The sequence below is a fragment of the Grus americana genome, chromosome 15, assembly GCF_028858705.1.
Source record: "Grus americana isolate bGruAme1 chromosome 15, bGruAme1.mat, whole genome shotgun sequence".
NCBI classification, from domain to species: domain Eukaryota; kingdom Metazoa; phylum Chordata; class Aves; order Gruiformes; family Gruidae; genus Grus; species Grus americana.
In genome coordinates, this window is record NC_072866.1 from 7,342,716 (window position 1) to 7,370,330 (window position 27,615).

The window sequence follows — 27,615 nt, forward strand, 5'->3', positions numbered from 1 at the left end:
ATGTGGTTAGTCTATCAGAGTAGATGGTCAGTACTATAGTCCAGGACCACTTCTGTATCCTGATCATGCTGTCACTCAAGAACCTGTGAGATTTGACCTCCCTCCTTTCCTCTGCTCATCAAGTCCCCTAGTAAAAGGACACTGTTCTGACCAGTGCAACATCTTAAGTCCGCCGTCACATTTGTGATTGTTGTGAATACTGTGCAAAGTGCAGCAGACCACAGCCATCTAAGGGCTTTGTTGACACGGGTGGTGCTGCTGGCACCTTCTCACTACCTCCTGCCTCATCCCACTGCTCAGTGCCTGACTAAGCTCACCTTTGCAAGGTAGGCTAAAGTTAGATCACCTGCTTACGTGAGCATGGCAGGAGTCACTGAGCAGATTCCCCTGCAGTGAAGGGCTTAGGCAGCCTATTGCAAACTCTGTTCTTTTAAGCAGGCCTGCTCAGCCAAGCACTTAAACTTCAAGTGTCTTCACCGCACTGTTACCATAACTCTTTCCTGTGCTTCACGCTGCTGTTCAGGAATCCTCCACTGTGGGTTGCTGAGGTCATAGAAGGGTGGAGCAACATGTTTTAGGGATAGCTTTTTTGAGAGTAGGGGAGGCCTCCCAAAAACCAACCAAACATGGACTTGCAATGCTACCAATGGCCCTAGCATGCCTGGAGAAACACAGTTTTTCTAAGTTAGATATTGCTAGGTCAGGGACATTTGCAGTTTGCTGCTAGGAGGCACAGGAAAAAAACCACCTTAAACCCCTCCACGTCCACAGTGTCAACAATTCATTGGCCAAAAGCTTAATCATTACAGCTTGCTTCAAAGGGAACAGTCTCCCTTATTTTAATATCCTTATGCCACATATCAAAGCAAGCTCTTCTCTGCCCATGAGGTTTGCCTCCTAGGGTGACCAGAGGCAACTTCTAGCCCAACATAGCAGCAAACCACCATCTTCTACCAGATGTGCTGCTAGATAGTGTAGCAATAACAGAAACAGCTCCTTCAGCAGTTCTCAGGCCAATGATACTAACAGAAAGAAGGAGCATGCAGAACTGAGATGTAAAAGGCCCTAGAAAGATAGGCAAGTTTCTCCTCCTCCCGTAAGCAGCCTGGGGCCAGTTACCATAATGTGGTTTCTGAAGCACAAATAGCTGCAAGCTGAAGCTGCAGAAGTCTGCATTACAGACCATCAGCCATACTTCTGCCCAGTTCACATTCGCATACACCTAAGCACAATGCAAGCAGACCTGGTAGGACCATGCTGGGCAGGCTCAGCTCATCAACAGGGAGCAGAGTCGGCTCGGTCCTCTGCTGCCTCGCAAAGGGCACGCAGGGCACTTGCAGCACAGCAGGGAGGATGCATGAGCACGCTGAGACACCACCTCCCACGACTTATCACAGAAGATGACAAGAAAGTGGATAATAAGGAGGGAAGGAACCAAAAAGCCTGATATCTTTGAGCAGTGCCCAGGAAGCCCATGAGCTAGGGGTATATTGAGGGAGTAATAGCAACATGGGCAAAGCTAACTCTGTAGGTTCAAAATCAACGTAGCAGAGACTGTGGCTGTTCTAAACAATCAAACCAGGGATGTTGATGCATAGAAAAACTCTCCCAGCACTCACCTGTGAAACAGACAGCTTCTCTTCATTACCGCGCTCCCTCTTGTTTAGGGAGCTGTGGGGTTGGTCTTGGGTAAGAGATGGGGGAGAGGGAACAGAGTTTATTGGTATCACAGCACCAACAGATTATTATTGCACTGGAAAGATACATCGTTCAACACAAAGGTTCACTCCATATAAGATTTCTGGAGCCAAGCAGCCCATGGGTTATTAGCACTATGCCTACATAAGATGCAGGTCTTCACATTCAATATCAGGATTATAGTAACTTTTTAAGACAATTATTGTAAACAAAACAGAGATACAGAGATGTCAGAGGGAAACATTCACAGTTACAGTGCAAACAGCAGTTTCATGGTTGGCTTTATTAGGTAGCAAAAATTGCTCAAACTTTGTGCTACTGACCTGTTAACTGCAGCAGACAAGGTCGAAGGCAGAAGATGGAGCTGCAGGCACGTCCAGGTAGGACAACGTTTCTGAAATTTCTAGTTCTAACAACTGCCTAATGTTTCAGTTAACGTGCTTGGAAAATGCTGGGAGAGATACTGATTCAGGAGAAAACCCTGAGAACAAGAGTTTGTCTGGAGGTTTATGTGTTTTGAAGGCTTTTCATTTGTAGAGTCCACCTGGAAAGGCAAAGTTTTTCTGAAACCTGAGTTGTGTTTGGTCTCTTGGACACAAAATTCTGTGATGATCATATGAGAATTTTTTTTTTTTATAATATCGCATGGACAAGGCTGGGACACTCCATAATTAACAAAATATTACAGCTAGGTTTAAAGAGCCAGAGTTATTAGTAGGAAAAGTAACACCACCTGTGTTATTTGGAAAGGGTAGGGGAACTTTAATGTAACAAACACACTTGCTTCTAAGATTCCATGTACATCCAAACTCTCAAGTCATGTGAGAATGCCAGGGAAAATAATTTAAAGTTTTGTACTCTTTTTAAGGTTACTGTCAAAAAAATTTGCACATCTATATAGGCGAAAGGGTACTTTTCAAGGTACAGTTGCTTTTTCTGCCATTATAAGGGGGTTTGACCTAGGATTCTTAAAAAAAAAAAAAAAAAAAAGAGTCAATCACACCAAGTGAGACATTAACAGAATAAGTGACAATAGAATTAAGCATCTATTTCTATGGACCTAATATTTTTCAGTTGTATGTAATAGAGGTTACACAAAGTAAACTTTGTTTCTCTTCTGAATTTTGCTAACACTTTGCTCCCAGCACAGTATGGAAAAGGCCCTACATTCTGCAAGGCAACATCAAGTTCTTAGGTTGTCTGTGTCCCATTGACAGGGCTGTCAGAGCTACAGGAGACCCATTGCTTGACGTAGCTCCGTGGAAAGTCCTCCCCCTCCCTCTCAAGAGGGATGGACCCACAGTTGGTCTGACTGTTTTGCTCAAATTCACAGTCAACTGGACTCCCACAGTCCGAGTCCACAAAGCCACTGTCAATAGTGTCCAAATCTACGCAGATCATAGGGTAACTGTCACCAGGCCTTGCAACGTGAGGGAAGAAGTCGTAGGAGCCTTCACTGTAGGAAACACTTTCACCATCAGGAGAAGGTAGAGAACCTGGATTTTCCAAATCCCACTGATTAGGCTGCAAGCAAAGGGCTTCTAGGATGCTCCCCATCCCTCCTTCCAAAGCCCTTTCTACTTGCTGGTGGGCTGGGACACTTGTACTCCTCAGGTGGTCTGTGGACACAGAACCTGAAGCAAGTATTTTGTCCTGCGTGCTCAGGTCAGCCAGATGCAAGTCAGTGGGTGTCTTTCTGTCTTCATCATCAACGTTAACCTTGGGGTAACCAGTTTCTCCAGCACCACCGTCTTCCTCGCTGGGATGCTCGTGTCCCCTGTACACACGGTTACACTTGCACTGACAGTTACAAGGCGTAAATTCGTCAGCCACAGTCACAGTATCAATGGACAAATGCCCATATGACCGGTCCTGAGTCCCACTGCCGCTGTTCACGCTAGACAGCGGGGACTGGCTATCCTGACCTGGGGCAGTCAAGCAAGACGCGCAGGGCTTGCAAGGCAGATCTTCTTTTCTCAGCTCACGCAGCTCCTCCTGTGAGGTGCTGTTAGAAGGACGCATGGTGTAAACTTCTAGGACTTCTGGAAGGACTATTCCCCATTCAAAGAAGTCGAGGGTCATTTTCTTATGGGATGCACCAACCCACTTCTGCATAAAAGGACATACAGGGAGAGAGAAAGAGAGGTTAGTATGATCAGGTTTGAGGTTCCACAGAAATAACCGAAGTTCTAATGCTTTTAGAGGCAAAGTAAAACTCTAAAATCACTGACTCCTCCGAAATAGCAGGGTATGAGAGGCTGTTATTACCAGACACAGGCAGCTTCAGGAGAACTGACTCAAGTAATTGAAAATAATTAGCTCCAAAATGTTTGCATGGCTTTGCAGTTTTTTTCCTATGCTGCAAAGAATGCCACTGCCCATAGTAGCATTCCTTTGTGCATCAGCCAGAGGTCCCGACTCAAGCCACCAAGCCTCCCCTGCCCTCTTGTCCTGGACACTGCTTCTCCCAGGAAGGATGGTCAGCTTCTCTCCCTACATGCTGCATCTGCACCCAACACACACGCAGCCCTGCTCTGTCACTAGTTCCCTGGGAAAGAGGGTCAGGACAAGGCTTCTCCTGATCTTCTGTATGCAACCATGCCCCAGACCAGCCTTTTCTCTCACAGAGAGAAGAAGGAAGCAGGGGTAGGCAGGGGATGGGGACCTCAAAGAGCTGTAGCCACAGCCTGCTGCAGATAACACTTACTCAGATGATCAGGGAGTGTCACACATTAAATCTTGCCCTTCTGTATCACATTCTGCCCTGTGCCATGCATTATCTCTAGATCACGAGTCCCTTGCATTCAGTCATATCTGGGAGTAAAGGCACCTTGGGTTTCTCTGATCTAAGAACAAAGTAAAAGTCATATCTGTTCTTTTTGAAGAATTCACCAAATCAGACACTCAGATCACAGCACACTATAGGCATGTGCCACTGATAAATGCCAGTAAGTCCTATGAGAGGATTCTGCAGTCCAGAGGCTGGGCACAGCACAGCCTCAGGACTTGGTTCTGCTCCCTGACACTTGCCCAGTGGCCAAGCTGCGTCAAGGCTCTTCTAAGTGCACTACTTTCTGCTGTGTATAAAATAGGTAACAACGCTGAGCTTCATAAACACTGTGAAGGCTTCTGACAGAGCGCTGCATGGGACCTGGGTGCTGCCACGGCTGTCAGACTGCCTTAATTGTATCAGCCTCTGTCCCAAACTGCTCTCGGTGTAACTAGACATGAGCGAAGTATTTGGGAAGAGAACAGCTTGACACAGCTTATTACCCTCTGACACAGAACGTGGGGAAAAAAAAAAAAAAAGAAATCTTCATTACAGCAGGAAGCACCAAGTCTATTTTAATTTACTTTTGACCTAAGCTACAAAGAGCTTATTATTAAAGCTGTAATGGACAGAAAGGCACCTAAGGTGCAAAAGGCTATTTGAAGAAACAGCAAGAAATCCCTTTCCTAGAATTGAGCAGGCAGACCATTTCCTATTCCCTCTACGACAGTTCTTTGCAAATTCCCACCCAACACGAATCTAAGGACCCATGTACACACAAGAATAAACAATGTTCCTCTGCTTTCCTTTCTCTTTTTATATCTTAACCTTTCCACTAACATTTCCACTGCTTCCCACCCAATCCAGGACTGTTGTCTTCAGAGCATTACTATTGTAATTTGCTGATCATTATTCAGAGACATAACCTAACTACTGGCTTTGATGCAGGCAGGATGCAGTTGCATGAGCCCTACATCGATTGGTTTCTTGCCAGCTGAAATTGATGAGTCTGTTCACGTTAGTGATGTCACCACATCCTCTGACAGCCCCTGCCTGTGCATCTTGTCCTGTGGCTATGTGGGCAACTGCTGCTTTAATCTGCAAATTTATTAAGAAGTAACTCAGCTTTAGCAACTGAGGCTCATTCCCTTCCCAGCAGCACTGAACAGCCGACTAGGAACTAGCAAGAATGTAATTCCCACAGAACAGAGAATCCCATGACTTCACCTTCACGGCTCCTGGCATGCACAGTGCTTTCACTGCCACCGCAAGAGCTAGCCTGTGACCCTCAGGAATTCCCACACTGAGTCCACCTGGCCCTTGTTCCTTTCCCTGAGAGCCACCACTGCCACCTGCCTCACAAGAGGATGCAAGTGCCCCTGTGGTGCAGAGATGGGAAGCCATAACAGAGCTGAAAGAGGAAGGCAGGCAGGAAGTGAGACAGTCACTGCAGGCTTCAGCTTGAACGGCACCCATCCAAGACTACTTGGTTAACCTAATTGCAAACATCAGCCATGCAGCAGTGGGAAAGAACATGAAGATCATTAGGACCCAGCTGGTGTCCCTCCCTCAGAGGGTCTAAGAAAAAGCAGAAACCAAAAGCAGACACTGAAGTGTCTCTGATCAGTGCTGGTGTAAGAAGAGGAACTTGTTCAGAAAGAGGTGGTGATGTCTGCACTTATATGCCAGCACTTTTACAGTTTGATAATGGCACTGTGAGTTGCTCTTCAGCTTAACACAACCATTATTTATGGATCCTCAATGTTATTTTAGTTTTATATCCTGAGAACTCCAGCAAACTCTGCAGGCTCTGCAAACCATTTTGTCACATGAGCAAGTTTGGCTGGTGTTAAATGAGAAAAGAATTTGGGAGGGCTAGGCAAAGATATTCAAAGACACTTCCTTCATAGGGAGGCAGCTGCACTGTACTATCACACAGCAGTTATGTGCCCCCAGAGCTCTAGCTATCTTTCCAGGATGATATGCATAGCTATTGTCTGTACGAGTGACTCTTTAGGGAGAACTACAAGGCTTAATGTTGAGCTCATGCCCCTGCAGAGGCTGGAGTGGGAGATCTGGCTCTACAATGAGGTCTGCTCCATGGCCTTGATGGCAGCATGGGACCGGAGCTTTGGAAGAATCCCAGTTACTGTCTTGCTATCCCTTTGCCCACTCCTTTCAGGTGCCCAGGCTTTATAGATCACATATGAGCTCAGCTCACCCATTGAGACAGCACCTACAGGGAATAAGCAGCGCAGATGTGACATAAAGGCCTTCGTGGCACAGAGCAGACACTGGAGAGCTCTGGTCCTTATATGTGGATCCATTTGGCGTTCCCTTGAAGTAGATTCCCCCTCCTATTGCCCTAATGAGAATCCCTTGCCCAGGATAGCGTGATGGGCCTTTTAGTTTAAACTTGTCATACACTCCACTCGCTTGTATAGCCCATTTATACCTTGAAATCTCCATTATGCACCAGATAAAGAGGTTTGAAAAAGGGAGCAGGGTCTGGGATGCAAACCATCTTCTTCCACAAGCTGGAAGAGAAAAGAGAAAGGCATTGGGGTTAAACACACATTACAAAGCAAGGCATCTCAGATCCAATTCAAGCAGCTGAAATCACCTGCCCAGGTGCAGGAGCATTTAGTCCAGCTTCCTGAAGCATTCTTACCTCCGTTGTTTGGCCAGAAAGGTTGCGATTGAGGCAGCGACTGCCACACCACCAAACAGCAGTAGCCATCCCATGCCCACTGTTTGTGTCACTGCTGGAGAAAGAGACAGGGTCATTCAGGCTCACCTTGCATTTCTACCCTGGTCAGTAAGCAGGAGATGGTGAGGAGGTACCCTCAATTTTACCCCAGACTTTCTCTTAGGGACAGTGAGGCTGTCACCTGGGGCCCAGCACTCCAGACATGAGGTCTGAACGAGGATGCTCAGAGAAGACTGCATCAATGAAAGGAGCAGTGCATCAGCTGCCCTATGGCCCGGCTGCACCACGGACCGACAGCCAACATGCTCGGGGCAGGACAGCTCCCTGCTACAAAGACGCCTGGTGTTTCTGACTCCTCCTGGTTTAGGGACACCTCCACAGAGGATCCGTGAAGTGAAAAGAGTGCAGCTGGCCAGAGACACGTGAGGAAGAGATGCTGACTAGCTGAGTGCTTGTTGGCTGCTTGTTCCGCCTGTGACGGAAAGGAGCACCTTTGAGACCCAGAATTCAGATAACCCTTAGCAAATGCAGCTTGACCCTGCTGGCACAGCACCAAGTAATGCTTCAGTTTGAGCTGCAGATCAGTGAGAGCAGGGAAGCTCAGCACATGCTGGTGACATTGACCACAGCCATCCTGCCCTGCTCTATTTGAACAAAGACTCCCTATTTTCATAGCCTCTGTCCCACCATGACAAGCACCATTATGCTTCTGTGCATAAGGTACTGTGCCCTCCCTGTGGAGTGGTGGCTACCAAATGAAACACCCATGCCCAGCATGACCAAACATCAGAGTCCAGACATAGAACTTAGCCCTCAGAGCAGGATCTCCTCTCCCCTCAGCTGAAGGAAATACTAAGCCCCAGTAGTGGGGACATCTCTACTAGATCTCTCCCATTTCTGAAAGCTGCAAGCAGGACCCTGGGTGTTTGACACTGGAAAGGAAGCTAGAGGCTGCATTCCTGCTGTGGCACCCAAACCTACAGCCAACCCCCACCCCCAAACCCTCTTCCCATGGGCCATGCTGGAAGGTGGGCTTTGCAGCACAGCGAGAAGGTCAATACAAACAGCACATATCAGCCCAGGCCTGGCTGGGGTTCATGTACTCAGTAAGCAAGCCAAACATGCCTGCCTTTACTAGACTATTTAGAATTCGTTCTAATTAGTTAGATTTAATTAGAGTTCTGGAAGCATTCTCTGACACTGGACCAACTGGAAGGGCAAGCAGAGCTGGTAGTATGTACCGGCAGGGCTGGTTTTCAACGTCAGCGGAAGACTCCATTCACTCCAAAATCCATGGTAGCCAGTGTCTTCTCGGGGTCTGGCTCTGACTTGGAACTCATACTCAGTGTTCGCCTGGAGTTCCCATGGCAGGATTGCCAGCATCCGTTTATCTTCATGGATAGTTTTAGTCTTCTGAGTCTGTGAATGATTAAACACCAAACACTCAGGGCTGGAGTGACTGCTCCCACCTTACCCTCAGTGCTGCACAGTGAGGAGCCCTACAAAGTAATCCCCTCTGCTTTCATGTTTATTTCTGCAAGGCCATGCTCTGGCTGGTCAGTAGCTGCATGGGGCCCTGGGGGATCCTTCCATGCATAACATAACCCTTCATAACATTATTGCAGATAAGAGGTGGCCCAGCAATGCAGAGCTAGTAGGGAGCAAAGCTGCCCTGGCAAGGGTGGACCCTCCTATGCAGGACACGCAAAGCACCACTACCCAACCTATGACTTATCAGCCTTGCCCACAGGATCTAGTACTTCTCAAACAGCTTCTGCTTCTCAATTCTTTTTTCAGCTTTGCTCATTTTCAGTCCAGGCAGCGAAAAGACGCCTTTTCTAAAGCGTGAAAACCCTTCAAGGCCAGGTTGGACAGGGCTTTTGGCAACCTGGTCTAGTGGAGGGTGTCCCTGCCCATGGCAGGTGTGTTGGAACTAGATGATCTTTAAGGTCCCTTCCAACCCAAACCATTCTATGATTCTTCCACACCGGTGCTCCTGTCCTGGTTGTGCTGGCCTCCTCTTTGCTTTGCCATCCTACTTGATGGTAAACTGACATCTCACTCACCTCCCAGGTGTCGGTCCTTCTCTTATAACGCAGCTGATATTCCAGTTCCTCATTCAAAAAGTAGAAAGGAGAGTTCTGGTAGATGGTTTCCCAAGAAATATTGTAACCCTCTGAGAACACAGCGGTCAGATTGAACGGAGGCTGTGGTTTGACTGGAAGACAGGATGGTGTGGTGTTACCCTTCACAACATTACTGCAGAGAAGAGGTGGCCCAGCAATGCAGAGCTAGTAGGGAGCAAAACTGTCCTGGCAAGGGTGGACCCTCCTATACAGAACATGCAAAGCACCACTACCCAACCTATAGTCTGTCAGTGGGGGCAAGGGGATTTCCTGAAATGTTATGGCATTTGTCAAAGAGATGACACTTCTCATGTAAAGTTTAATTTCAGAAGAATCCAAGTAGAAAAATCCTTTTTCATACGCTGGCATGGTACCTGTCTGTTTGGCTAACCACCCCTTTTCCTCAGTTTGCTGCGTGACTCAGCAGCACTAGCATGCACACCAGCATTCCACCAAGTCATCTATATGATTGCTCCCAGTCACACAGAAGAGATGGTTAGGAATTGCCCCAGAAAAGGGAAGTGCCACCTCCATTGTGCCTGGGACACCTTGTGCCACCTGCAATAATATCATGTTGGTTCAGGTGTGCACTGCAAGAGGCTCCTGTGAGGCCATTTGTGGTATTTGCAGTTAAAACAATTCCTCCTGCCCTTTAGCTGCTAGCCAAGGACAAAACACTTGCATAATCTAGGTATGAGACTGGTCTAAGGTGGAAATTTATCACCTACTGCTTCATGGAGAAAAGGAATTGCCCCATGAAAAGGCTGGGGCCAAGCCAGCTGTATGCTCAACCTCAAGCATAAGTGGTTCTGTAGTTTACAATAGCAACAGTAAGAGTACAGCGCTCTGTGTAGATGAGTGGACACCAAACACAGCCCCCCACCATGGCGGCCACCTCACTCCTTGCCCAGACTATCCTAGCAGATAGACATAAGGTCAGACCATTTTTGTACTTACTGTTCTCTGCCATATAAAAGCCTTTGGAAATCACGTGCTGCCTATCAGTTGTCTCTGTAACATCCACCTGGACTTTGATATCTGCCAGAATTTCAGTCATGTCCACAGTGCACATGTACTGCGTGTGACTGGTGTTCCTGGACAATTGCAGGAGACTGCAGGCAGCCACAGTATTTTCTGCATCTTCCTCAGAAACCCTAAAACCGTCAAAACAAAGAAACAAGTCCACATCTACCACATGCTGTAGTTGGACTAATCTGTTGCTGAACCACCAGGCATAGAAATTAATAAGAAAGAGAGGCAACATGTTCAAGTAAAAATGTATCTTTGACAGATAAATAATGTAAACTTTGACAGATTTTTTTTTCCTTCTATTTGCTCAGCTTAGCATCATTGAGAGAAGCAGGAAAGTGAAGCTGAAGTGTTTGTGGAAAGGAAAGGTGCTCACCAGGGCTGCACAGCCCAGGACTGCACCCGCTTCCTTGCTGGGGCAGAACAGCAGTCATACAGGGCTTGGAGAGGCTGTGGGAGCCCTGCTAGCACACCCAAGTGAAAGCTCATTGTTAACGGCAGCAAAGGGCAAGGTATTCCCAGGGCAGGAGAGAAAACAATGCCAAGGAAGCCAGAGTCAGTGGACACAGGAGCTGGGCATCCTTTGCCAGGGAAGAAGCCAGTTGATAACTGGGGCGTGAAGTACCAAGTAAAAACCAGCATGGCAGCAAGAACAAGAATTCTACCTAACAAAGAGGACAGAAGGACACCACTGTGCTATGGGCACATTAGAAGTTCCTGCTTCCTGCACTTTGCTCATCCTACTGAGACGTACCATGTTGCAGTGAGGTTGTATGAACCGGCACCCAAGTCATTTCTCAGGACACAGGACAGGGTCTGTACATAGTCCACAAAACAAGTGAGGTTTTCACAACGCGTAGCTGTAGGTTTAGAAAGAGAAAACACAATATCAGCTTCCATGATGAAGCAAGCAGAACTTGCTATCAACATACACAGTCCTCGGGTCTGATCACTAAATCTGAAGGGAACAGACCACCCTATGCCAGCCCCCCCCAAAGTCTCCAGTCCTGGAGCATAAGACGTGTTCCATCCCCACAGGGAGGCAAGGCCTTGACAGCAAGATGAATGTCAAACAAAAATCTATTAAAAATGCGGCAGCAAATGGCACGCCGAAATACCAAGAAATGCCCAATTTGTGACGGAATTTTCAAACTTATCTCTGTCCTCTCTTATACAGTCACTACAACAGAGTCACATATTATTTCTGCAAGAGTCCTAGCTTACGTAGCACATCAGAGAGGCATGATTACCCAATCAGAAACAGTAGCGTATTCAAACATTTTAACGATACCACTTCCTAAATTGAGTACTGTTCTTTGCCTATCCAGTTTTCATTTTATAATATCTACATAGCTCTTTGCCCATTTAAAAAAAAGTAGTATTTTAGTAATTCTTTCTTTACCATTTTCTCTGCTTGCTACTTTTTACAGCTTGATATATGCAGCATCAATACTTTTCATGTCCAGCTCCAGAGATTCAGAATATGCTTTTAATGGAATTTTGGCAAAAATATATTGCAAATTTGTAGTTACTATAATTTCCATAAATCAAAACTGTCCCCAACGGTGTACATATGCTTTATTAAACTGCAAGTGATTCAAATTATGTGGTTGCCACTTTGTTTCATTTTGACTTTTTCATTTCACACTGACTTCAGAGTTTTCTTATAAAATTTTCAGGTTTTTTACATTTTGAACCCTCAATAGGCTCTTCTGAGGGCCCTGGTGCAAACACTGTTTGTTCCAAAGTCCTGAACAAGATACTTTTTCTCCCTTAGCCTCACTTTATTCTCCTACAAAAATGGAATTATAAACCCCTTGCTTTCCTTTAGAGAGGATGGCAAGTATTAATAAGCCCATAAACATTGCTAATTAACATAATAGCATAGAAGAATGCTAATCAGTCAGATGGACTACTGCTAGGTAGTTGGTAAGCTGCAAGCATACCTTTGGGCAAGAATCTGTTAGCAAAACTAAGAGGACAGCTTTTTACTGGGAAGGGAATAATTAAGCGTCCCAAACCCAGTTAGATCTAGGATGAATTGTCCATCCTCGGCAGCTTCAGAAACAAAGATCAAATACTTTTAACAGTAAGATCTAGTCTGGTCCAAACTGAAATTAGTACAGCATAATTCCCTGGCTCGTGTTACACAAAATTCAGACCAGACATCACAATGGTCCTGTATGGCAGGAAGATATAGCTCCAAGTTCATCTTTTCTGCTAATTCAGGTTTGGAGCAGGTCCAATGCTCTGCCTAGAAGCAACATGTAAAGTGCTAAACTTGCACCTGTTCCCTGCAGACACTGTTGTCGCTGCCTTTTTCTGTCCAGCTGACCTGTTCAGAAAGTCAGCTCTGAGTCAGCTGAAGCTCGCATGTTGGGTAGGGGGAGCAACTGCACAGCACAGCTCGGAGCAAAGGGGCTCCGACCAGGAGAGGTTCGCTCCACCGTCCCTGGCTGGCCAACAGCGGCCATAAGCCCTGGGGTTATCCTGGTCTTGGCCACCAGAACCTTTCCTATGGCAAAGGGATTTTTTTGGCCAGGGGGAAATCCTACTCTAATGTCAACAGGAGACATTTCAGTGCAAGGCAGGCACTACCTCTGCACTCTCCCCACTGGTGCGGCTCCCTGGAGTGGTGGTATGCAGTCTGGCTGAGCTCTGCCCAGCTGTGCACCTTGTGTCTGTCCTCCACTGCCTGTGGAGCCTCTTCCATAACTCATTATCTCATGGAACCCTCTCCTCTGGCACCCTATCTTGTGCTTGCTGCCCCATGGCAACGTTGTGCCATGCACATCCCAGCAGAGCCACAAGATAAATCCTGTGGGTGTACAGCCTGGGAGAGATATCTGGGAACTTACTGTACTGGAATAAAAGGAAGAAGGAAATACTCTGGACCCACAGTTTGTTCCTCATGTTGGTTCTGACTGGATGTCCTGGAAAGAAAAAATATAATAAAAAAAATCATCAAACCTTAAAAACCTCCTGAACAACCAATTAAAAGCTCAGCCATCTACTCATATGTTGAAGGTTGAGGTGGAATTAACCTTGCTTTCTTTTAAGTGTCTAAAACCAAAGTGCCTCATTTAGGCAAGTCATCTCAGCTCTCCTATGCTTATCTACTCCATGGGCTAAGGGGGGGACAACCAACAGCCCTACCAACTGACCATAAACTGGGTCAGTGAAATCTCTGCTCCTTGCCAGCAGCATGTGCACAGAGAAAGCAGCAAAGTGACTGCAGCCTCAGTCCATCCATGCAACAGGAAGGCACTTGAGTTAAGTGCTAACGCATTTTGTCTTCACTGGTTTCCTGCAACTAGAAATGGCTTGCAACTAGGAGAAGTGACATTGCTGTGGCTTAAACATCTGTACAGTGAATGAGTCAAATAGAGTCTGAATGTCACTGTGGGTCTGTGTGAGCAAGGCTTGTGAGAACTCATTGATTTGGCCTACCCATGGTTAAATAAGCATGGAATATCTAGTTAAGGGACTCCAGGAAGGCAGACCAGAAAAAAAAAAACAAACCCAACAGCCTCCCATGTGGCACAGAAGAGAATGATGTACAGTGCTCACTTCAGGGGAAGGCTGTCCTGATGCAGTCTGGTGAAGAGAACCTACAGTAAAATCTTCAAAGAGGACAGTAGGATGTTTACAACAATATGAGGAAACAGCATCACATACAAGTGACTGTTCAGCCCACAACCCCTGCTCCAAGACCAGGCCCTCAAGCCACATAACACACTAAAGCTGTGTTTTCACAGCATTTAACATTTACAGAAACACAGAGATGTGCACAGAAAGACTTAAAATGAGCTCCCTGCAGAGTGTTGGCTGTTGATACCCGGTACAGATTTCAGCACTGTTTTTTCAACCTATTCTGAAAGGGGCTAGGCTGCCTGGGAACAAGACTTTGGAGAAGCAACCTGTATTATTTTTGGGACATAATTCTGTTGGCAGCAAGTTGCAGAGATGCACAGACAGCAGGGAGGGCCCACAGGCCATGCCACAGAGCAGCAACGCTTATCAGTGACTGGGCACACAGGAGTGTCTCTGCAGGGCCCCAGAGCTCTGCAAACCCCCTGCACCAGGCTGCACAGAGGCACCTGTGAAAGTGATATGGGGAAAGACTGGGCAGCAAGCTGCAGCCACCAAAAAATACCCAGAGCTCCTGGCAGGACCAGGGGCACATCATAGCATGGTTTGGGTTGGAAGGGACCTTTAAAAGTCATCTAGTCCAACCTCCCTGCAATGAGCAGGGACATCTTCAACAAGATCACGTTGCTCAGAGCCCCATCCAACCTCCAGGGATGGGGCATCTAGCACCTCTCTGGGCAACCTGTTCCAGTCTTTCACCACCCTCGTCATAAAAAAATTCTTTCTTATATCTAGTCTGAATCCACCCTCTTTTAGTTTAAAACCATTACCCTTTGTCCTATTGCAACAGGCCCTACTGAAGTCTGTCCCCACCTTTCTTATAAGCCCCCTTTAAGTATTTAAAGGCTGCAATAAGATCTCCCCAGAGCCTTCTCTTCTCCAGGCTGAACAACCCCAACTCTCTCAGCCTGTCTTCATAGGAGAGGTGGTCCAGCCCTCGGATCATCTTTGTGTTCCTCCTCTGGACCCACTCCAACAGGTCAATGTCCTTCTTGTACTTTGCTCTCATGAGACCCCACCTGGAGTACTGGAGTAGAGGGGCAGAATCTGCTCCCTTGACCTGCTGGCCACGCTGCTTTCGATGCAGCCCAGGATATGGTTGGCTTTCTGGGCTGCAAGTGCACATTGTTGTCTCATGTCTAGCTTTTCATCCACCAGTGCCCCCAAGTCCTTCTCTGCAAGGCTACTCTATCCCTTCATCTCCCAGCCTGTATTGATACTGGGGATTGCCCTGACCAAGGTTCTGGGGTGCCTGTGCCCCTCTCCCACCACCCCCACCAGCAGCAACCACCCAGACACTCACTCAGCAGAGAGAATGCTAGTGAGGCCTCTTTCACTTGGGGAACATCTGTGGTGTTTAAAAATTTCCCAGGTTTACTCAAATAATGAAAGTAAAATAAATTTAGCAGCCACCAAAAAGCCCCTGCAGCCCCATGTGAGCTCAGAGACTTGCTCTCAAGGCACCACAGTGTCCAGATGAGATCAGCAAGGCTCACTCGGGAGGTGCCACAAGCACCTCATGGCTGCAACACCTCAGCCCTGCACTGGGAGCAGCCACACTGCCGCACCCCCCCTTTCCTGCCAAGCATATCCTGCCGATGAAGCACATGCTCCAGCTCAGCAAGGAGCCCCGGGCACCCTGCTCGTCTCCCTCGCCTGCTGTGAGTGGCACAACAGAAACTCTCCTTCCCCACACTCCAGCCCCTTCTGCATCATACAGTTCCTTGAGGAAACATCTTTTCTTGACCCCTCTGGTCCCAGCTGTCCAAGTATTCTCTGTGCAGTAACTATTGTATTACCACTGCTTCTGGTGGTGCAGTCCCTGGTGACCTAGACACAGCCCCCTGTCTAACCCCACCTTGCGCTCCCACTCATCCTCCCACTGCTCTTCCCCAAGTTCTCATTCCTTTGGGGAAGGCACCCTGCTATCCTGCCACCTCAAACCTGCTCGCCTGACTTTATGCTAAGACTGGCTGCACCATGAAAACAGATGGACAGTCTGCTGATGCAGCACCTGCTCATGACTTCCTAGCACAGAGAAACCTGCTCCTCACAGCACATTTTGTAGAAGAGCTGTGCCGAATGAACCAGAGGACACTGGCCCTAGAGACATGACACATGCGATGACTGTCCGCTGCCTTTTTAAAATTGTCCTTCTCACTGTGAAATACCTAGAACCTATTGTTGCTGGGCTCAGAACACTCAGGGGTCCCCCAGCTTAGGGTGCACGCAACCTGCCCAAACGGGCCTGTTCCCACCCCGAGAGCGCGCACAGGGCTGCTGCTGTTCTTCCTCAGGCCTCGGTGGCCTCCCACTGACTGTAGCCCAGCACAGGACTGGGTTGCAGGACAGACCAGTGCCATCTTGCACTGTGTCCTGCTGCAGAAGCCCATCTCGCTTTGCTTTGTGACTGTCACGCTCCACAGTCTCAGCCATCCTTTAAGGCCAAGAACAGCAACTCGCTGCCTCCTCTTCAGCAGAGGAAGGAAGGGTTGGGCCCTTGCAGCTCTGCAGACCCACTGCTGGTTTCGGAGTCCAACTGGCAGTGCCCCCAGTGTTTCATGTTCATGATATTTCTGTAGCTCCTTCATTTTACCCTCATTCCTGCCTAAATGGACAGAGCAATGCAAGGGAAGTCTTTGCTGCTTTTAGCTACTGGACTGTGGTTTCTTTAAAGTGCCTTCCCTATTTTCCTTCCTCTGCTCAGAGCGCAGTCCCATTGATCCAATGGGACAGGAAGGACTGAACAGGAAAAAGTCAAAGCAACAAGCCCAAGTAGCTCATCAGGAAGATGTCTTATGGAGGTATCAGAGGCTGCCATTACATGTTGGAGAGAGGTTAACATACAAGGATGTAATCTAGAAGGAGGCTTCCTGAATAAGAGCACAGTAACAAAAATAAGACAAAAAAGCAGTAGGATCTGCTAACACAGGTGAAGCAAGGAGACAACACTTCCTCATTTGGGACTCCACTATCTACCTCTTACCCTTGCCAGTGCCCACAGATTAGCCCAACACTTATCTCCTTCACTCCTTACACAGTTCTCCCACCTCAGTGTGGTGGGGACAGACTGCTTCCTCTGAGAGCACCATAGAAAGTGTCCGTGCTGTGTGTGTCTGACCTCCTGGCTGTCCTCCAGGTTGTTAGGACAAGACATGGATGTCTGTGCAGAAGAGCTGGGAAAGATGCAGCTCTGCAGCAGTGTCTCTGTGGTCTTTGATGGCTGGAACACCTCGTGGCTTCACAGAGATGTACAGCAGCCCCTGTTCTGAAGCTTCCTCCGGTCAGGCCCTCTGCAAGCCTCAATCCCAGTCTGTGATTGAGACCCCCACCTTTCCTACATCCCTCCATTTGTTACACCCTCCCCATTTGCTTCCACCTGTCAGCGCCCTGCTCGTGCAATTGTTCACTTGGAGGGAAGAATGGCAGTGGGCAATGAGCAGAGGCAGGAACTTATTCCCTGTCTGGCATTAGAAAAGTCCCTTCTACCACCTCATTTCAATTTCTCTGTCTGTGAAATGGGGGCTCAGACAGCTTCATGCATCCTTGAAACAGTTACTTAATTCTTATAAAATGTCAAGCATTGTGCAGCTGCTAAGCACCATTGCTGCAAACTCTGTAGTATCCTAGGGAACATTATGTGAGAGCACAGTAAAAGTTGATCAGCCATTCATATAAACGTGCACATGTAAGTGATGCTACAAGGTTTTAGGATACCAGAGGACAGGAGATAGGACCAGTACAGACACAGACATTTACAAAGATTATTTTTGTTGAGGATCTGGAAATATGTTGTTATAAGCTGCCAAAGATGGATGCAGTCTAAGGTCACAGTTTGAAGTGTCTCCAGAAAATGTATGCACTTACGAAACTTCCACACACACAAAAAAATCTAATTCAGAACTCAGGTTAAGTAAAATAAATAAATAAAATCTGGTATTTCCCAGCATGAGAAAATAAATGTCATAGCTATACCCAAGCAAAAAAGAGTGGAAGTCTCTCAGTCCACCAGTTATATGCAAAACCCAAGCTTTCTTCTTGAAAAAAAACAATTCATTATCAGTGTACACTGCCATCAAACCACAAAGCTAAAGCAACAGGGAGATAGAAGGATTCTCTAGCTGTCCAGTACAGGCCAACAGCAATGACAGCAGGGGCGCAACGGCCACATCAGCTATAAGAAAGATTTACAGAGAAGTCACAGATATCAAGCAGTAACAAACTGGCAGCAGGGAAAATTGGTGGAAACGTGGACATTACCTTGCCCCATCCTTTCAGCTGTCCATTTCAGCCCTCCAACACTTCCATAGCTGGCTTGGCTAAATCATTACTGCAACTGCAGACACTGTGTGCGCAGGAGCTGGAAAGCAGGTGGTTCTCATCAGCAATGAGTAAGAGTAAAGCCTACTTGTGCACGGCCAAGGGCTGTAGTGTATTGGAATAGACAGTGATAAATGGTGGTTGACGTCACCACTGTATCAGTATTACTGTGCCGATAGAAGGATGTGGTGAGCAGAGGAGGCAATGAATTCAGGTCCAAACACCCACACAACATTACTGTATTGCTCTGCTCTCTTATGTGAGAAAAAGGTGGGAGAGCAGATAAAAACTCACAGGCCTCAGATCTAAAAGGTCATAGCGGGGCTGGTGGAGTTCCAGCCCTGCAGCGGGAGGCATCAGTGTCAAGGCATTAAAGGGTTAAGCCTAGCTATATAGTGTGTACCACATCGGAGACGGGCAAGTACCACGGCGCTCTGCTTCCACCTGTCCCTGGGACCCCCCCGGGACCGGGGCAGCAGCACCCATCCTCAGAGCAGAGCCAGGGAGGGGGTCTGGCTCCCGTGAAAGTGGAGGGCTCACCCCTACCCTGATCTCATGCCTGCAGCTTGTGTCTGGGCTGAGGCGCTGCAGATTGCAAGGCTGACACTGAGGGAGGGTAGGTCAACTCACCTCCACGTGCCTTGAAAGGGGCTGTGAGGAGCCCGACGCACGCTCCTGTGTCCCTGGGCAAGGGGGAAAGGAGCAGCACTATGGAGGGGACTCGGCACGCACAGCGTAGTGTGGTGGCAGGAGGGTAAAGAACAAGGAGCTGGAATAACCCAAGGAGACTGCGGCAGTGAAGCGGGCACAGAGGAGCTGGGTGCAGGGTGAGCGGGCTCTGTGTTCAGCCCCAAGACCTGCTGAACTGAGAGCCCACTGCCCCTACTGCGCCCACCGCCCAGCGAGAGGAGATGCAAAGACCTGGCCCAGCCCAGCCCGGCAGCAGACGCACAGTCAGCAGGGACCAGCTCTTACCCAGACCTCAGGGCTCCCTCAGGTAGCTGTAAGGGAAGTTACACATACGGGAGAGGCACGGCCAGTCACTCTAAGCACAACACTGTCCTGCTTTTCAGCTGGGATAGACCTAATTTTCATAAGAAACTGGGAGGGGACACAGCCAGGACAGCTGACCCAAACTAGCCAAAGGGGTATTCCATACCGTATGATGTCATGCTCAGTATGTAAAGGGGGAGCTGCCTGGGGAGGAGTCACTGCCTAGGGATGGGCTGGGCATCAGGTTCTGGGCAGTGAGCAGACTACACTGCTTTGTATATTCTGTTGTAAGTATTGTTGTTGTTCTTTTCCTCTTCCTTTCCTGTCCCAGTAAACTGTCCTTATCCCAACCCACGAGTTTTACCTTTGTCCTCTGATTCTCCACCCCATCCCACCAGGGGCAGGAGAGGAGCGAGTGAGCTCCATATGTTGCTCAGCTGCTGGCTGGGGCTAAACCATGACAAATACTTCTTTATAGTAGTTAAAGAACAAAAACAAAATGTAGGCAGGGATGCAGCAATCGCAGGCCATAGAGGGCATATGATTGTCAGAAGATGCTCAAGACAGATGGTCCCAGGTCCATATTCAGCAGTAGCAGCTGTCTCTCATGTACCAATAAGATATTTGAAAAATAATCAGGAGCTTACTGATTCCAGCATATGTAACATCTGTTTGAAAAGGAGAATCCAGACTTAAAAGGCTGCTGATCCCAGTCTGGAGCAATGAATACACATGTGGCCATGGGGAAACTGCTAGTAACAGTGTGTGAGAGCAGCTCTGATTTCTATGCTGATATATAGGCAGGAACAAGGTGAGGTGTTGTTATGTCAGGGGACATTCCCAGGAGATTGTAAGAGTGTTAATAACATGCCCGAGTTTTTATAAAAGGAAGTAGGGTATTCCCAGCCATAAAGCAGACCAGCAGGTCTAAACAAAAACTACTAGAAAAGCTAACATGGGATTCAGTTAATATACAACAAAAGGATGAAAATACAGAATAACTGCAGCCTAAGCAGTTATGCAGAAAATACCACAAGTGATTTGTCATTTCTAATGAGTTAAATATGAGAAAGATAGGCATTTAGGTGCAATATGTTTAAGTTTATAAAGCATTTGGTCTTAGAGAACCACCAGTATTTGTTTTAAACATTAGCTCTGTCATTACAAAAGCATATTATTGCACATTTTGAAAATAGTGTGGCTTGTGCCTGCCAGACTATCACTCTTTGGACTGATCATACATGCTGCTCCTTCCCTCCCTCTACACATGGTGTCAGCACACCTTGGAGAATCCTCTGTAACCATGGAGCAAAAGCTGCACCACTATCCTGGTCTGCTATCCCCACAAGAGAAAGATATTACTAACTGCCTGGGAACTGTCTAGCTTAGCTGCTCAACCTAATTGACCCTGTGCTATCCCACACTGTACCCAACAGCGACAATCTCCACAACCCATAGGCAGCATCAGCTGAGACAAGTCTTTTCTAGAAGCTTGGGCCTGACACCATGCCTGTAAGTGATGCACTGAGCGTGGAGCAGAGCGTGTGCAGTGACCATCCCCAAGGGCACACAGCTCTAGAGCTGCTCTGTGCTGTGTGGGCACTGGCTCCTCTACACCTCAGGTTCCACGGCACTTCAGGGCAGCTGAATCCGACCCTCCAAGGTAAAGCACTTGGAGACCTAAAGCGGTTCAGTTGCCATGGATTTATCTTGATCTGAGATAAGAGGCAACTACTCTCATCCAGCTGTAATCTCAGCCCAGCCTGCAGTGGCAATATTCACCAAGAAGCAAGTGTGAAGGGCACACCGGGGAAGGCTCGGTAGATTCTGCTAAAGTTATTGATGACCCAAAAGCATTTTTCCATGACTGGAAGAAGGGCAACACCTGCATATTTTTATCAGCAAGAATAAATAGACACAGAGGAAAAAACAATCAGAACTGACAACTCCTTTCTCTAGGAGAGCAAATTATTGACACTTGCAGTTATCGAGTTTGTGATGTGGGGAAAAACCACACGCAAACAGTACTACCTCTGTATTTTCCTCCCGTCACAATGGAATTAAAACAATATGCTCAGCATCGTCAAAGATACAGACCTGGTATAACTCCAGGGTCAAAGGCACCTTCACTGGCTGGTGACATTTAGGAGGAAGATAATCATACATTACGATAAATAATGAGTAAAAAATAGCAGGAGAACAGCTGAGACATGAGTAACACTGTTCTACTGTAAGGGAAAGCAATAGAAGAAACCACCTCAAAGCTCAGGAAATGGGGTAAAATATGAATGAGCCAGGCAGAAAGCGGAGGTGTTAGTCAGCAAAGCAGCGGATTGAAAAACAACAAAGCCCCCCAGCTGGCAGCCTGTGAGCCGACACAGGATGCTGCACAGAGGAGGAAGGAGCGCATTGCTTTGGGTCTGGGGAATGCTGAGTGCCACCTACAGAGACCCCAGCACCCTGCCCTCTTGCCTCCCTTTTGCCTTCGCCAGTTGCCTCTTTGTCGCCACCAACGTTGGGCTCAGCCTCATTTTCCCAAACATACATCAAGTCTGAACCCATCCTAAATGAAGGCTGTAGTAGGAGGACATCACTTTGGCTCCTGCCAGAGGAAAAGGGCTTACCTTCACAGAGCTGTGACTACGTACGTCTTGCTCACACAGAGGGGATCGCACAGAGGCTTGTATCTTCTCTTAGGAAATCACCAGATACACGGTGGCAAACAGAAACAGGAATGACTGTGCTGGTGAACTCACCCTGACCATCTGGAACAGAAACCTACAGCTCTGCTCAGGCTCAAACCCACCACCCTCATCTGCACTGTGCAAAACGTGCCCAGAGCATCTCCGCAGATGCCTCACTACACTGTTTACATTCAGCTCACAGGAAAGCACACTCTCCCCAAGACAGCCTCCACATCACTCTCCTCTGTGAGCCTAGACCCTCTGGATAGCCCACAGGCAGTGCTCTCCCCCCATCTATCTGTCAGAGCCCTGCCCCTCAGATGGGTTCCCACAGCTTGCCAAACTAAGCATCAGCCTTTTCTCATCCTCTCCACCCTCCCCTTCCACAGCCGTTCTCAGGTTGATCCCAGGCCACACCTTCTGTGCTTGTGCTTCCAAAGAGCACTGACTCTGCACGAGGTCAGCAAGTCCATCACACATTCCCACCGTCAGCAGTGCTGACGGAACCCCCTGCTCCTCTCATGGCAGGGACCGACCCATTTAGAGCCAACATCCATCAGCTTGTCCCCAGATCTCTGCTCGCAGAGATGAACCAAACCCAGAACTCTGCTGCTGGCATAAAGCTATTTATGGCAAGAACCTCACCTGAGCCTCTTGGAGCTTTGTTTTACCACAGCTGTCAAAATTCAGCATGCCTCACCCACGCTGCCTGGCCACAGGCATTTACAGCAGGCCTTCCACACCCGCGGCTGGCTACAGCAACTGAGTGTGCCTTGGACAGCTTCTGGCATCTCTAATAGAGTGAAAAATACACTAGCTATTTTCAACCTCTGCTGTGGAAGCACTTTCAAAGCACAAGGTAATGGCTCACATTGCATGCTGCCTCCATGTGGCAAGCACTGAGCTGCAGATGACGGCGGGGCAGAGCATGGGCTCTGGCAGCATCGCTGGCTCCATCCCAACCCCACAGAACTTGCAGTCCTGACACAATTAGTGACTTCTCATGTCACTAGCAGGGCTGTATCATGTCTTTAGGAGAAAAGGCGGGATGGGCGTGCAGGATGGACAAACAGGCAGTTGCGAGAAGCACTTTGCAATATGTTGGGGCATATTAACGACATGGGAGATAAACAGGATTTTCACGGAAACAGATTGCTCCAAAGTAACCAATGTTTCCAAGAATTCAAAATACATTTCTGTATTGAGAAGCCAAAAGGTTTTGTGAGACTTTCTCGGGGCAGTCCGAGTTTTGTGAAACTGTGGCTTGCTACGATGCTGGTAGGAGTTCGTGGTACAGTGGCAGGAGGCAGGAGCTTTTTTTGTTTGAGGCTAAAAAGGCCAAAATATGGGGTTACTGGCTTCACTAGAGCACAGGGACTAATGTGATGAAATTGTGTTACATCAGTGTATCTGCATCCAAATCAGCCCTGGTAAACATTTACAGTGCTCAGCAAGAAGAGAAGGAGGCTGAATGTTGTTCCTACAAAATGTAGGGGCCGGGGGATTCCACACTCCGCAGTGGCTTTGGTTGTGGTGTGAGGCTCTTGCTTGAACAAGGAAGCTGCTTGGATCCCCTGGTTGCTGTTCCGTGACCAGCTCTGCATTGCCTGGTTCCACACTCCTTACCCTGCCACTGGGCAGGTGCAGAAGTTGGAAAGTGATGTGCTGGGAGCAGTAAGAATCTAATACAATGTAGATAACGTGCAAAATAGGGATAACATGGACAGCAGTTGAATGTGTTGATCCTTCACACTGGAGAGCACAGCTGGAGGTTTTTAAGACAAGTCATAAGAACAGCAAGGCGGCCCCGTCAGGAGTGGGAGGAATCCCTGATGCTTCTGGATGACAGTATCTGTGGCAGGGCCCCAGCACAGCTCTGAATGAGGCTGTGGAAAAGGTAGCACATGCTGAACTATGGGTCCTAATTCCTGCCCTCATGGAGGAAACAAGGCGCTTGATGGCTGTTGCCTCCCTCACGTTGTGGAGGAGCGTACTGTGTGCTTCTGGGGCACCTCAGCTGGACGGTGGAGGAGCAGACCACCCAGCAATGAACTGCCCTGCATAACCTTTGAGCCCAGAGCCCGTCAGACATGTGCACCGGTTAGTGAACGCAGCAGAGCTCGAGCTTGCCAGACCAGCTCCTCAAGACCTCCGCTGGCTGCTCACCAAGGGCCAAGAGCGCTAACTGCAGGGCTGACCACGGCCAGCGCAGACCTGGTTCTCACAGCAACTTTACAGACCATCAAGACAAGAACTGGGGACTGTTTACAACCCTGAGCCAGGTGTGGAAATTCTACCCGCAGAAGGCAGTCCAGCACTTGCTCACCCTGTTATAATTCTTGGTGCTTGTGTGGGTGGCTCACTGCAAGTGAAACCAGCAGCGGCTGAGCTGTGGAGAAGCAGCCAACCTCAAACTCTTCAGCTCATGGCAAATTCCCCTATGTCTAAGAGCTGGGGAAACAGCAGCAAGTAGGAAAGTCCCAGTGATGTTAGTCACCGACTCGGTAACCTTCAAGCAGAGGACAAACACCACACTGCTGTGAGTGCTCTGCTCTCATACTGTGGAGCACAGACAGGACCATGGAAGCGGCTGATCCATCACTGAACTGGGAGAGGAGCTCCTTAGGACGCCCGCCACGCTCCACGGACTGGGGCAGGCCTAGCGCAGTCATCCCTCTATCAAAGACAGGCTGTGGTCACAGGCTGGTGCTGTACCAACTCTTGCCATTACAATTGCCTCTCTGCATTCAGAACACAGAATTTTAGGTCCCCTGCACTGATGGTCAGGTTTTATAGAAAGTATTCTGGCTAAGAGCAAAAAAAAAAAAGAAGAAAACAGCTGCTCCTTCCCCCTATGCAGCTAAATGCGCCCCAGCAGGCAGTTCCCCGCTCTGCTCATCTAGGGCTGCAGCCAGTTTTTCTTCTCTTTCATCTCGCAGTCTTGCTGGGGCCGTAGAAGGCAGCTGCGTGGAGACTTCCATGCTGTAGAAAGCCACAGAAGGGACAGGATGGAAGCAGGACAGCACAAGGGACAGACAGAGCAAAGCACCTTTGGCCAGAGTACAGCAGAGAGGGGTAAAGTTCCTCTCAACGTTGCTTTCTCAGCTTGTCAAAGGAATGAGAATAGCCAGGACTGGGCAAACCGGTGGTGCTGCTGATGGCTGTTATTAGGTACTCTGGGAAAACACACCGAGCTACGGCAATTTAGTAAGCTTTAACTTTGGTTAAGTGTGTTAGTGAGGTACCTGGAAAGTGCCCTCTTCCTCACTCAGCTGGTTTTCCCCTTTGCTTTGGAGCAATCTGCTTTGAGAGACGACAGTCCTGCAGCTGAAAACCAGACCAGTTCATTGGTCTCATTACTCTGTCAGTAAGTTCATGCCAAGCTGCTGCTCAGCTTCCGACCTTGTCACAGTTTAGTCAGAGGGGCCTTGAGGGCTCTGTGTCATGGCTGCAACATCTGAAGAAAAGCTGACGGCATGACATGGCTGCCTCAGTCACAGCAGCGTGGTGAAAAAAAATAAAATGCTGGGTAATGTGTGGTCATGATACATCACCACGTGGGAGCCTGGAGCTGACCTTGTGCTCAGCAATCTGCAGAGGGGGGCAAACGATCGGTGTGTGCACGCGTGCATGCCTGAGCATCGCACGGGCACGCTTCCCCTGAGAATTAGTCAAAACCACCTATTCTTTGTGAAAGCAACTGTATGCAAAATTACACCCTTTGGAAGCAACTCTGTCAGAGCTAGAACACGAACTGCACAAATCATGCTCCCTAATGAGTTTTCTACAGAAAAGACATGGCTAGGGGAAAGCAAACTGTCCTCCCAGTCTGTTCACCAAGGAGTTTAGTCACGATTCCACAGTCAGAGGTAAACATCAGGGAGCAGGGTTTGGAACTCACGACCCCCTCATTTCGTTCTCTCACCCTTTGTTCCTTCGCCCATCTCACTGCTAGAATGCAACTCCTAAAAGAACTTGTTTTCTTAGTTTGTAGCTCCTGATGGATAAGCACTTGGACATCCTTGCACCCTGCCTGAACGATGCAGGGTCCCAAAGCAAGATGCAGTGACAAGTTATTTAAAAAGCTGACCCCTCGCTCATCCTAAATTAACTTGTCCCTACGCTGACAACTTGACCCCCCATCCTCAAGCTCCTGCTCCATCCTTGTGTCACCCTCGCCTTGCGGTTATTGTTAGTTTTCCACAACAACGAACCTTGTGACTGACAGGAATTTGTGAACAGCTGTTCCATACAGGCGCGTATTTCCAAGGAGCTAACTTTGTTCAGAAAGAAGACAACGAAAAAAAGAGGCAAGGCATTGGCGTTCTCTGCACAGGAAACAGAGCGTATCAGAACTAGCTTCTCCTGAACTGGGAATACCCCGGCTTTTCTCAGGAACCCCTTTCACTCATGGCAAGCCAGGTTGCTAACACTTGGGAGGCAGCCAGGTGAGAAAGATGTGGAGTGATTGTAAGCAAGTAATAGATGGCTTTATAACTAGGCTGAAACTTGGCACAAGCCTCTACTTGCACTGCAGTCTTACGAACTAATTGAAAAACACTGAAAATACACATAATACAATCAGTAATTCTCTGTCCTGGTAGGAGCCCTCCACTTTGCTAAAAAGGCTGTGCTTGGAGGGTCCCAGCCTTCAGGAATGAAGTTCCTCTCTCAGGATGGTAAGCTGCCTTTGCAAGCACAGGCTGGTCCCGGGAGGCGCGGCGCAGGCCAGCACACCTCGCTGGTGATCCCGAGAGCCCGCCTGAACTCAGAACTCCCGCGCACTCCGGGCAGATCATCATCTTCGGCCAGAACCCTGTCATTTGAAACCTACCTGCATTTTATAGCCCGGCAATAGCTGCGGATGGCAAAAGCGGAGGTAGCGGAGGATGGAACATGAACTCGGCTCCCACTGCAGTGATGCTGACTGCAGGACGGGTGGGCTGGCCAGCCATCCAGCCAGCCCGTGTTTATCGCCAGTGCTGGGTTACGCAAAGGCATAGGAATAGGCCTCCCTCTTCTCGAAGTGTTAGTTTGATTTCACCAGAGATATACTGAAGGGAGAGAAGAGGAAGAATACCCACACACAGCAAGCCATCCAACGGAAATGAGCGGGCAGGAGGGCACAGCTATGTAGACTCAAAAAAAGCCAGGGAAATGCAGAACAAAGCTGGGGCTCAGCAGAGAAGTGCTGCAGCAAACAGCTTTCCTATCCCGGCCTGAGCAGAGCTCTCCTGGCGGCTCCAGCCAAGTTCACACCTTCCCGGAGGATTTCACAAAAAGCACAAGGGAGAGCACAGGAGCAGAAGGGGAAGAAAGCACCGCTGGTGTCCCTACGCCTCCCTTAATACTACATTAAACAGTGAGTAACCCATTCCGGGTAGCTGCACTAACTAGATGAGGGTTTTTGCTTAAACTTGACTTTGTTTGGATTTAGGGAAGTGGGTGAGCTCATGCATGAGGCAGACCATGGCCTCTATGCATCTTCCTGTTTCACCATTTCAGTGCAAGTTTGGTTGATGGGTCCTGGAAAGCTTCTTCATCTGTCTGCCTCGCAGCCTGCCTGCTTCACAGAACGTGTGCTAATGTTAACTACAGCAGTGACTGCCCTCGTGCAAAGAAAGAGTGTTCCTG

At 48.3% G+C, this 27,615-nt stretch overlaps 1 protein-coding gene across 3 annotated transcripts; it reads right to left on the reverse strand.

Moving 5' to 3' along the window:
• Nucleotides 1-1,862: 1,862 nt before the first annotated feature.
• On the reverse strand, nt 1,863-26,954 carry IL21R (interleukin 21 receptor). 3 transcript variants are annotated; one of them, XM_054842997.1, is made up of 10 exons: nt 26,816-26,954; nt 18,245-18,344; nt 13,192-13,266; nt 11,088-11,193; nt 10,262-10,458; nt 9,245-9,396; nt 8,420-8,597; nt 7,140-7,233; nt 6,924-7,005; nt 1,863-3,807 (listed from the first exon to the last, which is right to left on the reverse strand). In XM_054842997.1, exons 2-10 carry the CDS (start codon nt 18,252-18,254, stop codon nt 2,890-2,892), a joined length of 1,812 nt encoding a protein of 603 aa, XP_054698972.1. In that variant the 5' UTR covers nt 18,255-18,344; nt 26,816-26,954; the 3' UTR covers nt 1,863-2,889. The 3 variants fall into 3 exon arrangements, with proteins under 3 accessions (XP_054698972.1, XP_054698974.1, XP_054698973.1); XM_054842999.1 differs by lacking the exon at nt 26,816-26,954 and having other exon boundaries at nt 13,233-13,266; nt 18,245-18,513; XM_054842998.1 differs by lacking the exon at nt 26,816-26,954 and having other exon boundaries at nt 7,140-7,230; nt 18,245-18,513.
• Between the last annotated feature and the right edge of the window lie 661 nt (nt 26,955-27,615).

Excerpts from the sequence above, each read along its gene's own strand:
- IL21R (XM_054842997.1), bottom strand. Across the intron at positions 7,006-7,139 it reads TTTCTGGCCAAACAACGGAG|CTTGTGGAAGAAGATGGTTT; the intron begins GTAAGAATGCTT and ends TTTCTCTTCCAG. Across the intron at positions 3,808-6,923 it reads TGCATAATGGAGATTTCAAG|AAGTGGGTTGGTGCATCCCA; the intron begins GTATAAATGGGC and ends CCTTTTATGCAG.